Genomic DNA, 17,304 nt, shown 5'->3' with positions numbered 1-17,304 from the left:
AGAGAAAGGGGGCAAGGGAGACAGAGAGGGATGAAGATAAGAAAGTAGAAATTGCTCCAGTGAAATCTGATGTATGAGGTTATAAGACAGCTTTAGTTTAACTTATTTGTATTTATTTATTTTTTTTTTTAAGTTTATTTATTTTTGGGACAGAGAGAGACAGAGCATGAACGGGGGAAGGGCAGAGAGAGAGGGAGACACAGAATCCAAAGTAGGGTCCAGGCTCTGAGCTGTCAGCACAGAGCTCCAGGGCTCGAACTCACGAACCATGAGATCATGACCTGAACTGAAGTCGACGCTTAACTGACTGAGCCACCCAGGCGCCCCAGTTTAACTTCTTTTTAAATCTAATCTGTTTCATTTCTCTTATTTCAGTTAAAAAAAAAAAATCACTGTGTTCTATGCACCTCTCAAAGTTACCTTACTTAGGTTGTAGAAAAAAAGGTGGTAGAACTGATAGACACATTAAAATCCCTCGGGGATGTAACTTCGAGTATTTGATTTGTCCACAAATTTCTCTAGAAATGTTAAATGTCTTAAGTCCTTGTTTCCCAGTCTCAATCATCAGCTTCTCTGAGAGCATTTATTTAAAATGCAGATTTCCAGGCCCCTCCACAGAAGACTGAAACTCAGGAGCCTTGAGGTGGTCTCCAATAATCTGCATGAGGCTTCACAGGTGGTTGTGTGGCTCACTGGGTCTGGGGGCAATACAATAACTTACCTTTTCCCGATCGTCCGGAAAACCGTATCAATGCTTCGTTGTACCATTGGAAAGCTCATGGCTGGAAAACAGTGTTAAAAAGGTGAAAGATTTTGCTTCAAACCTGCTGATTATAACGTTGGCATTTGGCTAGACTCTCTCCAAATGTGCCAGACACTTGGAGGTGTGTCGTGGGGGCCCTGGCTTGCCTGAGAGGAGGGCAGCTCACCCTCGGCACTTCCGGCATCAGTGCCTGGGCCGGGACACCCTGAATTTGGTGCCTTCCAGAAAGCAGGTGGGCACTTGAGCCCCTTCCCTGACTAGGAGAGGCCACTGCACACATCTTAACGTGGGGTCCCTGGGCCACTCGAGAATCTGCGCAAAGGCCTCAGAGGATCTGTGTACAGAATGGGCCGTGTTTCCCTTGCTCTGAAAAGGCCTCTGGGCATTCATGCTCAGCTCTCGATGGAGCCTGACACTGAAGAGGTGAAGCCTCAGCTTAGAGGCTGAGACTGCTTGCCATGGCATCATGGTGCCAGTGGGTCCCGCTGCCCTGCAGGCATCATGTCCGGGGAGGGAGGCTCAAGCCCGGCCCTCCGCCAGCTCACCTGTGCTGCCAGGCTGGAGGCAGGCCTCGGACAGACAGCAGCGAGCGTGGCAGGAGGAAGGCTGATGGTCAGGGAGCTGCAGTGGACCGCTCCAGTCATCATCTGGGTCTCTGAATTCAAGGGGCAGCTTCCTCGGGGTCCCCTCGCAAATCCTTCCGATGGACCTGAAATGTCAGGCCGAAGAATGGAGCAGAGTGGGTATGTGACCCAGCACGTCTCTCGGGAAGAGAATCATAGATGACCATGATCACCAGATGCCTGACCTTGCCACGTGCTCATCCTCATAACAGGCTGCAAGGTCGGTGTGCTTTGCCCCACCCATTTTACAACGGGAACCTGCAGGCAGGGCGACCTTAGGTAACACACCAAGGTCACGTGGCTATCTAGAGGGTCGGACTCCAAACAGCAAGCTGGCCCTCTGTGGAAAAGACATTAAGAACTGTGCTTTGCCCCGGCACGGTGCCAGGCTCTGAGCTGATGTCTCTTGGTCCCAGTCCAGACCCGTTCCACCACGAATGGAAGCCGGAAACAGAAGCTATGCTCTGCCCGGGACTTAAACAAGGCAAATGCAGACTGTGAGGGAGAGGACAGGTATGAGCACAACCTCTCCCCACCCATGCAACCCTGGGGGGCACAGTTTCTGGCCTCGAGGCCGAGCTGATGGCGCTGAAGCTCAGTGGCCCAAACTGGGGACAGCCCAGAACTTTAGGGAAGAAAGCTCTTTCTGAGGCAGGTGCATAGGAGGTCCCAGAATCCACACACAGGCTGCAGTTCCCGTTCAGCCCCGCATTAGATGCTGTGCCCTGGGCTTCTCTGGGAGCTGGTCGCACCAGCCCAGACGGGGCGAAGGAGCTGCCCTCAGCCGGCATCAGAAGGCCACCCTGGAACCGTCTGCCTTGTGCCACAACAGCTTTGGATGTTGACATCGTGTCCCTCCTGCACGCCCCAGAAGGAGTGCTCTGCCAGCCACGCCACAGCTGTCCTTCCCTCCTTCTCAGAGTGTGGGCTGCATCACAGGCATCCTAACACAAGGGTGTCGCTCACCTGTGCTCTGGGCATCTCCTTTGCCCCAAACTCAGTGTTACCTTATCATGGTTAGAGGATTGTTTTTGTGCCGTTAAATCTGATTATGTCCGCACCGCAAAGGCATAAGCAATTATTTTTAATTCTACAGACTATATTACTCTATTCAGCAGAAATCAACTGATATTTCTTTAGCAATTGAATTTAACATTCTGCATGTTACAGAATTTGGTTAAACATATGATAGGTTACTCGGGGCACCTGGGTGGCTCCGTTGGTTAAGTGTCTGACTTCGGCTCAGGTCGTGATCTCACGGTTCGTGGGTTCTGAGCCCCATATCGGGCTCTGGGCTGACAGCTCCGAGCCTGGAGCCGGCTTCAGATTCTGTTTCTCTCTCTCCCTGCCCCTCCCCGACTCGTGCTCTGTCTCTCAAAAATGAATGAACACTAAAAAAATTTTTTGAACACTAAAAAACATTTTTTTAAATATGATAGGTTACTGGTACAAAATATGGGTATGTTTTAATGGCTAGCAGCAGTTTTTACACTATGCATCCTAAATTTGGTGTTCTAAAAATGAATTGTTAAATCTAGGAGGACCAACTGATATCCCATTTCTCTCAACACTCAGAAGAATAACATTCAAGTCATTCTATCTCCCTCCTCTGAATATCCAGAGCACTTAGTAATTTCTCATGGTATGTATCACACCCTGCCCCCTATTCTTCCTTCTTATCAGGTTAATCTCCTGGAGAGGAGGGATAGGTCTTGCCATCTTGCGCCTCTCCTAAGCACACGATGTCTGTCACTCTGTTCTTCCTCTGACTTTTACTAAACTTCTTGACTGACTTGAGCCCCCTCAGTGTTCCCAGGACACCTGGGCAAACTACCCTCTTGGCATCTACAACATTATGTCCGTGTGTTGTCCCGGGAAGATCATGTGCACATCCTGGCTAGGGAGTTTGTCTCATTCACCTTGGTGTGACTTTATGTTCAACATTTTGTGGAACTGCCAAACTGTTCTCAAAAGCCGCACCATTTTACACTTTCACCAGTGACATAGGAGGGTTCCAGTTTCTCCGCAACCTGATCAACACTTGTCATTATCTGTCTCTCTGATTCTAGCCATCCTACTGGTGTGGCATGATATATGATTGTGGTTTTGATTTGCATTTCCCTAACGAGTTACCGAGCACTTTCTCGTGTGCTTATTGGCCACTTATATCTGTACATTATTTAATCAAATTATAAAATGTCAGAGCTTTACAGGAAAATTTCACAGATGACTTACCCAAGGTTGTGCGTGGCTAGATGCAATACAGGGTCTCCAATGTACTCCTGACTCCTAACCAGTGCTCTTTCTTGCCCACCTGGCCCTTCCGTCAGGTTGCCTCTGGATTCCGATGCCCTTGGATGAGTGAAGATTCATCCGATAAATCATTGAATTACTTAGGAGTCAGCATAAGCATGTGCTCCAGCACTTTTTGATTTTAGGTATCCTTTTGTCTTTGGTTGGTTTCATCTCTGAAGATGGTTTTGTCTGGGTGCTGACTTTGTACTTGAGCAGACGGTTTTTATAACTTGCAGCTACTTAAAGTTTGACGCAACTGGCGGCTGAACTCCAAGCGTTGAGTAACTCGAAGCAACATTCCTTGTCACTAGAGTGCAAGCGAGGATGGTTTTAGTTTTTAAATTTTTTTTAATGTTTACTTGTATTTTTGAGAGAGAGACACAGAGTGCAAGCGGGGGAGGGGCAGAGAGAGCCGGAGACACAGAATCTGAAACAGGCTCCAGATTCTGAGCTGTCAGCACAGAGCCCAGCGTACTCGAACTCACGAGCCGTGCGATCGTGATCATGACCTGAGCCGAAGTCGGACACTTAACCGACTGAGCCACCCAGGCGCCCCTCGAGCATGGGTTTCAAGTTACAGAACAAATTTAAACCTATCCACTTAATGTTGTCACTAATTAAACCTACCCACTTAATGTTGTCACTGTGAACACAAAAACGAAGTAGGAAAGTACTTAAAGTTAAGGAATGAGGTAGGGCTGGTAAGGACAGTCATGGCTTATGTATGAATGCTGGAGTTTGGGAGAATATAGAGATAAGCTGTCATACCTCCATCCTCCCAGGGACACAGCACATGGATCTGGAGATAAAGCTGAAGAGAGAAGCCATCCTTAGTGTGAATTCTCAGGAAGGCGTGAGGTCCTCAGACAATTAACCAAAATGAAAAGAGCTAGCCTGGGGGATGGCTGCTACCCAGTCAAAATAAGCTCATTTATGCTGCAATAAATTAAACACCACCAAAAATCTCCATGGCTTATCAGAATGTAATCTTATTCCTTGCTCATGCAACATTCACCATGGGTTTCCATGTGGTGGCTCAGCGCTCCAGGCTACTTCTGTCTTGGGTGTAACTGTCTTAATATATTTCCATGTTTTCCACGGCAAGAGAAGAGCAATCTCGAAGACTTCAAACCACCTGATGATGCTTCACCTCGGAAGCAACAGGGCACACCATTTCTGCTCACAACCAATTGCTTAGAACTAGTTACATGGACTTGCCCAACAGTCTAGGGGAAAGGAGGTGTGATCCTCCTGTAAGCTTGGAAGGAAAGACAAACTGGATGATGCATTAGCTCTGCTAACATCTGCCATGGCTAGGGAAGGGGGTTCTTTTTGGTCTTCCTTGGGGGGGGGGTGCGGTTCTTGGAGGTATCTTTGTGTCTATTAGAGTATCCCTTTCTGGTAGGGGACAGAGGAGGAGTCTGGATTGTGGAGGGAGAGCTGAAGCAAAGGGGAGGTGCAAGCTGAAGATAATCAAATTAAGTGTGATAAGCCAAATCATCTGGATCCCAAGTACTTTCTGAGTTTATTATCTGTGTCCCCCAAAACATGAAGACAGTCTTTGTCTTAGCTGAGATTTGGGGAAATTCAAGTATGGCTTATCCTTGCCTAATTCTAGGTTTTATTTTGATTGAAATTGGAGCGATTTCCTTAGGGAAACAGTTTAGTCAACATATAGATTCTCTTACCAAAATAACCACTATTTTGTAAGCATTTACATCATTATAGCCCACATGGCATCTGGCAGAGTGCCTCACCATAAGAAGCCCTTAATTTGATGAGTTAGAGAAGGAATGAGAGGAATGAGAACTATCAACTATCTATTGTACTCCTGAAGGCCAGCCTCTACCTTTCTGTAAGTCTCCAATATCCTCAGTCACAGGGCGAATAATGAGGCCCATGGAGACTCCAAACCTAATTCAGTTACCGCAGAACTCAGGACAGGCCCAGAGGGCTTAGGATCATGTTTGCTCAAACTGCTCCCACCTTCGGATTATTGGATTTGCTATTCATTCCAAGAATTAATGACCTACCGAGTCTGGTCCTGTGCAAACACTTATTTGAACCATTTCTGAAGCATGTATCGACATGATTCTAACATCTATCACTTCTTTTTCTTTTTCCGACATCACTGGTCCTTGCCAATCCATGGAGTATTGCAGCTGCCTGAGTGCCTGGGATGATACCACTGCAAGAAGATACTGTGGGCTTGGAAGACTGGTGTATGGCGGCTAGAGAAGAGAGAGCTGTAAAGGTGGGGCTGGGGTGGTGAAGTACTAAGTGCTTCAGAGCAGCAGGAGATACTGAAGGCTAAAGCCAGGGCTCTGCAGCTGGTGATGAGGAAGTTAGGGCTGGCTTGAGAGAGAGAGGTTTCATTAGGTAGACTGACCGCCATCTTCTCTTTATTCAGATCCCCATCGGGCTTAGCCCCACCTGCCCCCCCACCTCCATGCCCAGTGCCCTCTCCCCAGTCCAGCTCCCTAGACCAGCTCTCAACTGCTGGGCCCCACTGAGCTCATAGGAATCCTTTATCCCTTTAGCAATAAAATTCAACCTTGTCAAAGTATAGTCCAAAGACTCTCTCAGTGAGTGTGAGATCGAAACTATTTTTCATAATACCACCAAGACATTCTCTACCTTTGTCACTCCCTCACAGGTATACAGTTGAATTTTCCAGAAGCTACATGATGTGTCACATCACAACAGATGGAGTGCATAAGCTGATATGAGACTCTGACTATATTCTATTAAGCCAGATGTTTGCAAAAATTTTAAGCAACGCCACTTACTAAATTGTTTTTGTTTTGAAAAATATAGTTATTTTTATAATGCTATTCATGTAATATGTAATGAGCTTATTATTTTTAAAATGAATTAACACTTAATTTCTCAATTTTAATTTTTCATATGGTTAAATAAATACCCCCTCACACACACACACACAAATAAAAGCTTTTTGGAATCTGCAGTAATTTTAAGAGTAAACAATCGTCCAGAGGCACCGGGGTGGCTTAGTCAGTTAAGCATCAGACTCTGGATTTTGGCTGAGGTCATGATCTCAGGTGTTGGGTTCTGCACTGACAGTATGGAGCCTGCTTGGGATTCTCTTTTCCTCTCTCTCTGCCCCTCCCCTGCTTGCTCTCGCTCTTCCTCTCTCTCAAAATAAATAAATAAACATTAACAAAAAGAGTAAACAGTTTATCAAGTTCCTTACTTCTTCAAGCCTTCTTTTTGCACAAGGCAGCAGTAGAGGAAGGTCAGTCCCCTCCTTCCTTCATCCCCTCCCCCACCCAGCTCTTCTGCTGTGTGAACACCACAGCCTTTCCTGCCTCCCCAGTTTCTCACCAGCATCCCAGTTTCCCATCCTTGCACAGACTTTCTACAAAGTCATTGCCATTACCCAAAATGTCTGTTGTCTCTGCATCTCCCTGGAGGCCCAGTGATGGAGAATTCTGGTGACCCTGCCCACTGGCTCCTGTAGCACTCACAGCAACCATCCCCCACCCCACCCCCAACCTTGGCTGGACCTTCCCAACAGCTGCAATCAACCCTGAAGGGACACTCTCACCCCTCACTTCCCTTCAAACCCTCGTTCCAAATACCTTCCAGTCTTCTTTCTAGGGACCTCTGGTGCGTCAAATTATGTGGCTTATACTCCTCAGTTTATGACACAGTGACATCATTTGCCCATGCAAGGCCACCCTTTTGTTTTTCCCTCTCATCTGCCACACCCCATGTCATTTCCCTCCCCCCCAGAAGCATCCATTCTAGTATATATTCTTTCCCTCCAATCTATCTGCCATTAATACATTTAGATTTTGCATGCCCTAGAAAAATATTGGGTGTTATTTTATGTATGGGTTTCCAAACTCGTATTAATGGTACTGAATCTAATGCTCCCGCAGGACAGTGTTTGGGCTTGCCCATGATACCATACATAAATCCAGTTCATTGCTTCTCACTGTTGCAGAGGACCCCCTGCAAGCTCAGGGCACCCTCCTTAGCCATTCCCCCACTGACAGACTCCCTTAGGTGGCCTCCACTTAAATTCTTTGACGCTCCATTTTCTCATTAAACAAAAAGGCTGGTAGTGATCATACCTCCTTTTACAGAGTTATTGTGCCAGTTGGGACTTCAAAGTCTTGCCAACCACTGTGATTCCAGTTCTTTGCCATCGCACACATTACAGTGAGGAACAGCCCCTTTGTACATGCTCCTACACCCACATCTTTCCTACCCCAGACATCAGGGTCCACAATGACTCAATAAATGGGGGCTGTTATTTTTATTTTATTACTAATGGAGCAGGGAAGGCCACAGAGCACAGGATCTGGGTCCAGAAGACATGTTTCCCAGCTGTGTTACCCCTGGCTTCCATTTCCTCATAAAAAAGTAGGAATATTCGGATCTCCCTCAGACTGCTATGGATGAAATGACAGGGTAGGAGCGAGTGCTTTGTGATGTAGGGAGCATGCTGGGTTAGCTATTCTGTTGTTAGTGGGAATGGGGGCGAAAGGCAGGAAAGTTTAAGAAAGGATGAGAAGCGCAAGAAGGAAGAGAACAGGCACTAGGAGGCAGCAGGGAGGCCCTGGAGATGTCTGTGCCAGTGACCTGGGCTCCAGGACCTCTGAGCAGCAGCCTTTGCTCCCTGGGAAGTGCCCCAGGTGTGGGAGTCAGAAGACCCAGCTATAGGCCCAACTCTGTGTGGTTACTGGCCGTGCGGTCATGGGCACAAGCGCCCGATGGGCAGCGATCAACCCTGGCTGCACACGAGAACCCATGGGAGCATTAACAAGTACTGGCCCGAGGCCCCGCACCTGACCAAGTGTATCGGGCTCCCCAGGAGTGGGACCTAGGCCTGGGAATACGCAGTTTGTGTGATTCTTGGACTTTTTTTCCTGTCAGTTCATCCCGCTGACCACAAGATGGTGCCCTCTTTCTGGGAAATCTTTGATCATCGCCAAACAGCAATCTATTTGCTCTCAGGTCCTGAAAGAATATATTTGAATTTAACAATCTTCACAGCATCTCACTAAGCCAGAATTCCATGCCCTTGGGTCTAGCACTTTAACGTGTCTCCTTTCTCTTCAGCTGGAAACCTTAGTGAGTTGGGATGTGTCATCTACTGTTTTGTTTCCTCAAGCGCTAAAATGCAAAGCAGAGTAGGCATTTATTATTACTTTGTGATTCTAGTCATTAGTATCAATAACTGCTTTTCATCTACCACTTGCAAAGTGCTTTTCGCCAAATATTCTCAGAAAAACTCTGTGAGATGGGTATTACTATTCTCACTTACAGATGAGAATTGATGAGAAAACTGAGGTTCACAGCACTAGTTCAAGGTCACAAAGCAAAAGCTGGCAGAACCAGATGCTGAACCCTTCCCACTATACTTGGATGAGAAGAGAAGACACATCATAGAGACTAGCAGTCAACCACTTGGGGACCCAAAAAGTACAGCCCTGAGAAAGGAAACCTCTCAGGAAAACCTCTGGAGGACTTCCCAGGCAGGCAGGAAAGACAGAGGTCCTCTGGACTTTGACGTTATCACAGACAGCAGGTCGGGAGACATGTCTGACTGGGGCTGAGTGCCTTGCTGAGGTAACAGATGGGCAGTTTCCAGTGCGAAGCTGGACAGAATCAGCAGACATTCAATGAAGAAGACAGACTTTATTATTTTTAAAGTTTATTTGAGAGAGAGACAGACAGACAGAGTACGTGCAGAAGGGGCAGAGACAGAGGGAGAGAGAATCCCAAGCAGGTTCCGCACAGTCAGCAGAAGGCTGACTCGGGGCTCGAACTTATGAACCGTGAAATTATAACCTGAGCCGAAACCAAGGGTCAGCCGCTCACCGACTGAGCCAACCCAGGAGCCCCTATTATTTTTAATTTTGTGATCCAGGAAAATGAACTGCTACGCCAATGAGAAAAACAAATCTTAATTCTGCCTTAAGAAAAAGGTGGAAACTCAATCTCCAAAGAAAATCTTTTTCTACCAGCAAGGGATGTCTTACGGGTCAGTAGATCTGAGGACGGTGATTTACAAGATCACAAGATGACTTGTTACAGACTTGCTGCCACACAACTTCTGGCTATCAGTCAGGAACCCAAATGTCAGGGCCCCAGGACCCCTATCTCTCAGGTGCTTGTATCCCAGACGAGGTGCTACAAGTAGAGGTTCAAGTACGGACTCAGGGAGACTGTTTTCAGGACAGATAATAAATCAGTATGTGGGTACTTTTACTGGCTCCAATGTACATCCTAGCAATTCAGTGTGTTGTTTTACCATTTTCTGTGCCTCAGTCTCCCTGTCTGTAAAATGGTAATCTATCTCACAGGATTGTTCTTTTTTTAAAATTTTTTTTTTTTTCCCAACGTTTATTTTATTTTTTGGGACAGAGAGAGACAGAGCATGAACGGGGGAGGGACAGAGAGAGAGGGAGACACAGAATCGGAAACAGGCTCCAGGCTCCGAGCCATCAGCCCAGAGCCTGACGCGGGGCTCAAACTCACGGACCGTGAGATCGTGACCTGCTGAAGTCGGACGCTTAACCGACTGCGCCACCCAGGCGCCCCTCACAGGATTGTTCTTAAGGATCAAAAGAATTTATTTATAAAGTATTAGAACCATGCCCAGCATATAGTAAGCACCATGTGTTTCTTAAATAATGCTAAATAAATAAGTGGATATGAGCTCTTCCACTTACATATTTTACAAGTAAAAGCTTAAATTTGTTTTCAGAATTCCAAGCAATTCAAGTATGATGTTATTTGTACACTTGCAGCTACAAGAAATCTACTTCAGGAAGATTCAAGTATTCCTTATGGCTAAAATCTGAAATCCCACTGAAAATGCATAAATTGGATTAGAATGGTGCTGTAGTCTTTGACATTTTATAAACATCAGAAATAAGTTAAAAATTCTCTAGGCCCACCACATCTTTCTTTTCATTATTACTGATGTTGGCAAATAAGCCTATCTGCTGCTAAGGTAATCCAAGAAAAATGCAATGATCAGATTTTTCTTTCTCTTTTAAAGAAAAGTTGCCCTTTTTCTCTACTTGATTGCTTCTAAGTTTGGTAATTAGTGGTCATTGCGGACGGTGCCCTGGGTATTTTCCTGACTATAAAGATTTCCTCGGTCTGACTTTCTAAGGTCATGGGAGGGTTCCACAAAAATACTCAGGTCAAACCTCCATCTTCAAGTATCAATTTAACGCATTAAAAATAGAGAGAGAGAGAGAACATTTGCTTTGAGAGATTTCATGCAACCCCAGGGAGAAAGACTGGAATGTTGAGAATGTAATAGGGACAGGATTTGCAAGAAAAACACATGAATTGAAACACTGCTTTCCAATCTAAAAGTTGTTTTTCATGTCTCATTTTGGCATTAATTTTTTTTAGCACCATACTGTTTCCTGGTAACAGCTTTTTTTTTTTTTTCTTTTTTTTGGTAACAGCTATTCTTTAAGACTTGTTTCTTTTTCTTGCAGGCTGTTTATGAAACAGACTCTGTGGAGAGTAGATGGGGATACAGACGTGCCATTTCCAGCCACCATGTAACTCCCTCCTCTCCCCAACTCCCAGCTCAGACAGCCCCTTCACTATGGCCTATACTGCCAGGCCCTGGAGGAGGTGAGGCATAGGGGATGGGACAGAGGTGGGGACATGATCCAAGTACTCAGGTGGAACCTGAACTACAATTTGCCCTATAGAAACAATATTTAAAAGTTAAAGTTCTTTATTACCAAAATTATGGGTCAGTCACACTGAGAATTCCATGGGCTTCTGTGCAGTGAGCCAGGGCCCTAACATCACCTCATTGTTTCCATAGAAAAATGGAATTCTAATTCCAAATACCTTACCTCAACTGAACTTTTACAATAGTATTTGAGTACAGACTAGTTCACATACACCCACACCCTCAGAGACAGTTCCTCTATCGGTCAGGCTGGCCATCTGTCTGTCCATCCGTTCATACGGTCTTTTTATTAAGGTATAGCGTAATTGCCAAAGAAATGTGAAAAGCAAAAAGCTAAGATTGATAGAAACAAGTTACACATTTTATACTTATAGAGTTCAAAGCAATGGTTCTGTTGTAAATTCATATTCACTGAAGTTTTTATAAAAATATTAAAAATAACCTCTTTTTTATAGAGGTGATGTGGTATAAAGCACAACAAGTGAGTTTTGTAGTTGTGAATCTTAGGTCCAGCTACTTAACTATCCCAAGCCTTGGTTCCTTATCTATCAACAGGGATGATTATATAACTCTCTAGGCTAAATTTTTTATCTGAGATAATATAAATATCTAGCAATAAATCTGGCAGACAGTGGTTATATCCTACCTTTGTCCCTCTTAACCTATTTGGCCTGTTTTTGAACTCTTTTTGTTTCACTTCAATGAAGATATTTTTACACTTAGCCATAAAGAAGGGTGAGATCTTTCCATCTGCAGCAACACGGATGGACCTAGAAGGTATTATGCTGGTGAAATAAGTCAGACGGAAAAGGGCAAATATCATACGATTTCACTCACACATGGAATTTAAAAAACAAAACAAACAAAAAGCAGAAACAAACCCACAAGTACAGAGAACAAACTGACGGTTTCCAGGGAAGAGGAGGCTGGGGGGATGGGCAGAATGGGTGAAGGGAAATGGAAGAGAGAGGCTTCCAGTTATGGGATGAATAAGTCACAGGGATAAAAGGTACAACATAGGGAATATAGTCAATGGTACTGTAATAGCGTTGTATGGTAACTACACTTGTGGTGAGCACAGCATAATGTACGGACTTGTGGAATCACATACACTTGAAACTAATGCAACACTGTGTGACTATACTTCAATTTAAAAAAAGTTTAATGTTTCTTTAATGTTTATTTATTTTTGAGAGAGATAAACAGAGTGCGAGCAGGGGAGAGGCAGAGAGAGAGGGAGACACAGAATCCGAAGCCAGGCTCCAGGCTCTGAGCTGTCAGCACAGATTCCGACGTGGGGCTCGAACTCACAAACCATGAGATCGTGACCTGAGCTGAAGTCAGACGCTTAAATGACTGAGCCACCCAGGCACCCCAGAAATAAAAAACTTTTAATGTTTTTAAACCCACAGTTAACTTCAGAATCCTTGATTTAAACTTTTCTCTATACTTGGGTACCCTATCCATCTATCTGCTTGACTTAGGTTAATGTCCAAAATAGACCCATGTGGATAGATTCACGTATAAATTCAAAAGATTCAAAAGGGCTTGTGTTGACAACCGTAATCATTTGAACTGTGCCTACTCCCCCCAAGTATTTGATTTTCACAATATGTTATAGATTTCGCAGTTTTCCTTTTCTCTTTTTTCCTGGAAGAGGGAATTAGATCCTATTAACAGCCTCAACTAAGATCCCTTCTGGGATAATAGCAAAGTCAGGTTGTACTTGAATGAAGGAAGGAAAGACCTCGATGAAGGACAAGTCAGATTTTATTTAAGCAGGTTCATCAGTGTTCCTTCCCATTTACAGTTAAGTCCATCTCACCACAGAAGCAGAGGCGAGAGTGGGGAGTGGCATTTGGCAGCCAGAGCAAAGGCGTCCGAGCGCTGGGCAGAGCCTCCCGTCCACTGGGGTCCTGCTGGCGTCAGATGAGCTGGAATCCGCTCTGCTACTTTGTGTGCCCAGGACTCTGTCCCCTCCTGACACCCTCTCGCTGGCCCCTATTCCTGGCATCTGTTCCTCTACTGGCAGTCAGACTTGGGGGATCTGCCTGCGGGTTAGAATTTGACACCCTCGCTCCTTATTCTATGGTGTCATCCTCAATTTTTTTCGGGCAACTTCGTGTCCACTGAAGATCTGGTCCTGCCTCTGCCAAGCCTGATAGCAGGTCAAAAAACATACCCTCGGTTGTGAGGAATCCTGAAGGTCTGGGAGATTTAGTATCATTCTTGGCCCCCTAAAATCACACATATAAGCCCATATTCTAAAATGTTATTCTCTTTAGTTTATAATAAGATCAGAAAGTTTCTTGGCTTTGAATTGAAATATAGGGGTTTTTCTCCCCTCTCATAAAAGATGCGTTTGTATCATGAGGCTAATATGCAGCCAAAGCTCGGAGATTTCCATAACGACACCGCATTTAACCGTGTGTGTGTGTGTGTGTGTGTGTGTGTGTGTGTGCGTGTGTGTGTTCAAGGATCATTCAAGTGGCTTAATACGAAACCAAAAGGTCTGGTCCTACATAAATCTTCAGGAGTGATGATTTTAATTTTGTGGTGCAGAAATAAAGCCAAATAAATAGGCAAAAAGTAAACCTACAAAAATGGCTTTGACTTACGAATCCACTACTACATCTCTGAGAGAAATTTTAGATAAAAATGGTCCAGAGGACAAAGTGCATAATTAACGATGAGAAAACGATTCCTTCAAGTTCCATAATGAAGAGTTCTCCCTGCCGTAATCATCCGTCCTGAGTTTTATTCATGAAAAAGTCACGGTTACTTCTTGCCTCTGTCCCCTTCATTCCAGTACTGCTCAGTCTGCATTTCTGTGAGCCGGGAAATCGTGCGCTGAAACGCAAAGATTTCCTCTTCTCCGGTAAACATGGAGAGTCCTTCTGCTGAGTCCTGGTTACCAAAACACAAAACAAAACAAAACAAAGGAAACAACCCAGCACCAATTAAAACTACCACAAATACAGATTTACAAAACTAAGTACAGGGTTAAAACAACTTTTTAGGTTTACCTTTTTTGATTTAGATTTTAAAATGTTTCATACACTTTTTTTTCATATATAATAATCTCTTTTCATATATAATAATCTCTCTGGATACTAGAGAATCCACTAATTTAAGCCAATAATCAATGGACAGAACAAATTACCAGGGAGAAAATGATAGGGAAAACATAAGAAGAATAATTAAAGCTGAAACAATGCCCCAAAATCCAAATATGAACATTTTTGCATGAAGAAAGTTTTTGCATGATGAAAGTTTTCTGCAGAATCTGAAGAAAGGACACGTCAGACAGAAAAGAATTCTTTCTCCAAAAGTGCACACCACAAGGAAGTAATGCCCAAAACACAGCAGTTCTGGCAAGTTTGGAAGAGGCTGACACGTCCCTCTGAAGCGTCACAGGCAGGGCCACATTCCCAACCAGAGGCCCTGAGGATAAACTCCTGCAGAACCTTTTCCTAATGGGCTGACACAGAGGTCCCCTGTGGGCCTAGAGAGTGGCCTGGAAGCCTACTTTGGGAAGGCAGAGCTGCTCTTTGGTCTTGAGCTGCTGGGACATTTTGTGATCCCACCAACCACGGTTAAGTCGGGGATCCCTCAGTGAGGGCAGCAAACAGCCTGGGACTGGTGATAGCAACATGGGCTTGTGGCCAGCAAGTGAGAAAGAGAAATTGTGTCTTTCCTTAGGGGTTTCTACCACATTTCTTCAGAGAAAACTTCTCGACTCCTTAGTCCACGTATTCCTGGCTGACCTACTGCAAAACTGCGTGACCCTGTGGTCCAAAGCCCTCATTCCTTCATAGATTATTGGCCCCACATGTTCAGCTTACTTCACCCTACATGTGAACCCTGATCCTAGGGAGAAAAGCTGAAGCACCAATGATTTAAAAAACTTTAGAAACTGAGATGATATAGCCCCTCCAGTGTATTTTTTCAAACAGTAAAAGATATTATTTGGATATACGTACCGTTCTTAAAGAAACCACCATTTTGAAAGTTCTTAGCATATAGATTTATAAGTAGCTATTTATTTTTACACATAGGTTTAAGCAGTCATATTTTGAAAGTTCACTTTTAAAAAAAATATTCAAAATTTATTTTTTAATTTTATTTTCTTAATGTTTATTTATTTTTTGAGAGAGACAGCATGAGTGGGCGAGGGCAGAGAAAGATGGAGACACAGAATCCAAAGCAGGCTCCAGGCTCTGTGCGGTCAGCACAGAGCCCAATGTGGGGCTCAAATTCACGAACCGTGAGATCATGACCTGAGCCAAAGTCAGACACTTAACTGACTGAGCCACCAGGTGCCCCAGAAGTTCACCTTTTAACGAGTTATAGGCCTCATTTCCCCAAACTCCTAAGATTGCATAATTTCTACTTGGGTCAATAAGGAACTGTTTCCTCACTCCAGATGGTCTTTCAACTCTGGGGTTAGAAGAATGGGCTCTCCTCATTCTGGAGATTATTGTTTATGCATAGCTTTAAAATTTTGACTAATATTTCAACTGTTGAGAAATATCCCCTGTAATGTTCATACAGAATAAGGAAATGTAAAATCACTTTAGGTTGACCTGGGGTGAATCACCAGACCCTAAGCTCCAGGAGGACTGAGCCAGCACTGGCTGGTTCTCTATAGCATGTTTATGGAATAGGTGTTGAGAGATGAAAGATGGACTTCTTTTTAGACCAAGGGTCTCGCCAGGCACTCTACGGTCCTGGAATAGTCAGCCCACATGCTTGGATACTGTATCTTGCACTCTACAAGTCCAGTAGACACGAAGAATATCTACAAAAGGCAACATGGTGGGGCGCCTGGGTGGCTCAGTCAGTTGGGCGTCTGACTTCGGCTCAGGTCATGATCTCACGGTCCATGGGTTCAAGCCCCATGTCGGGCTCTGTGCTGACAGCTCGGAGCCTGGAGTCTGCTTCGGATTCTGTGTCTCGCTCTCTCTCTGCCCCTCCCCTGCTCATGCTCTGTCTCTCTCTGTCTCAAAAACAAAAAAATAAAAACATGGAAAAAAAAAAAAAAAAAAAAAAAGGCAGCGTGGTGTAGCAGAATGAGCCCAGCACCAGACACAGGTGCCCTGGTGTCCAGCTTCTGGCCTGCCCACCATTAGTCAGCAGGATGATCACAGGCCCACTGGTCCCCTTCTCTGGTCTTCGTTTTCGTTATATGCAAAAAATGATCATGAAGATTCCTTCCACCCTAAGATTTTATTCTCTACTTTAGTGACATTGAGAGAAAGTCTGCTATAATGGCTTTAGAAGAAAGCAGCAAGTCAATAGTTAAATACGTATCTCATTCCGTCTTCAAAATGTAGCCACGTATAAAACCCAAAACAATTAGGCTGTTTTATAATAAAAAGAGATTATGTTAATATTGCCTACCTGGCTCAGCCCCAAGTCATCCATCAGTATTCTGCTATGCTCCAACTCACTGTCATGATGTTGATGCAAAAATAAGCTTGATATAGGAGTCGATGCAGAACAAATTATGCGCACCTGAAAGAGAGGAGAATGAGGAAATGGTATGACTCCTTACATGTCACAACTCGAAAGTAAGAGCAAATCTCTCATGAAATAAAATTGTGTTTGTCATTACAGGGAGTTTAGATGTTCGCTTTTAGAACGTCTGTATTCTTCCTAATAGTTTGTGTTTCTTTAAAGTGGTATTTTTAAACTGCATAGTACGTTTCTAAATATTTCCTTACAGCTTGTAATATCCTGTAAAGTAGGAAGCAAAGATTTTCGTGATGCCAGCTCAGGTCTCCCAATCTGAAGTCCAGTGGTCTTTCGGTTACACCTTGATGTTGACATTTACACCCGGCTGGTTGGAGCTCGTCTCTGTGTACATCAAAGATGCTTCTTGCAGAGGTGACTGCTAAGTTCAATGCATTGCTACTCTA

General features: G+C 44.5%; 1 protein-coding gene and 1 long non-coding RNA gene across 2 annotated transcripts in view; both read right to left on the bottom strand.

Moving 5' to 3' along the window:
• Positions 1-280: 280 nt before the first annotated feature.
• On the bottom strand, positions 281-4,250 carry LOC131513489 (uncharacterized). Its single transcript, XR_009262606.1, has 3 exons — positions 3,622-4,250; positions 1,309-1,472; positions 281-782 (listed from the first exon to the last, which is right to left on the bottom strand). It is a non-coding gene; the product is annotated as an uncharacterized LOC131513489 (long non-coding RNA).
• Positions 4,251-13,135: 8,885 nt separating this feature from the next.
• Positions 13,136-17,304, bottom strand: part of AFG1L (AFG1 like ATPase) — a 205,459-nt gene continuing 201,290 nt past the window's right edge. Inside the window, exons 13-14 of the mRNA XM_058734885.1 lie at positions 16,787-16,900; positions 13,136-14,290 (exon numbers count right to left, since the gene is read on the bottom strand). Of these exons, the coding sequence (XP_058590868.1) occupies positions 14,162-14,290; positions 16,787-16,900 (243 nt within the window). The 3' untranslated portion in view covers positions 13,136-14,161. The remainder of the gene's footprint in view (positions 14,291-16,786; positions 16,901-17,304) is intronic.

The sequence above is a fragment of the Neofelis nebulosa genome, chromosome 6 (genome assembly GCF_028018385.1).
Source record: "Neofelis nebulosa isolate mNeoNeb1 chromosome 6, mNeoNeb1.pri, whole genome shotgun sequence".
Classification (NCBI taxonomy): Eukaryota; Metazoa; Chordata; class Mammalia; order Carnivora; family Felidae; genus Neofelis; species Neofelis nebulosa.
This window is presented reverse-complemented; position numbering and strand designations above follow the sequence as displayed.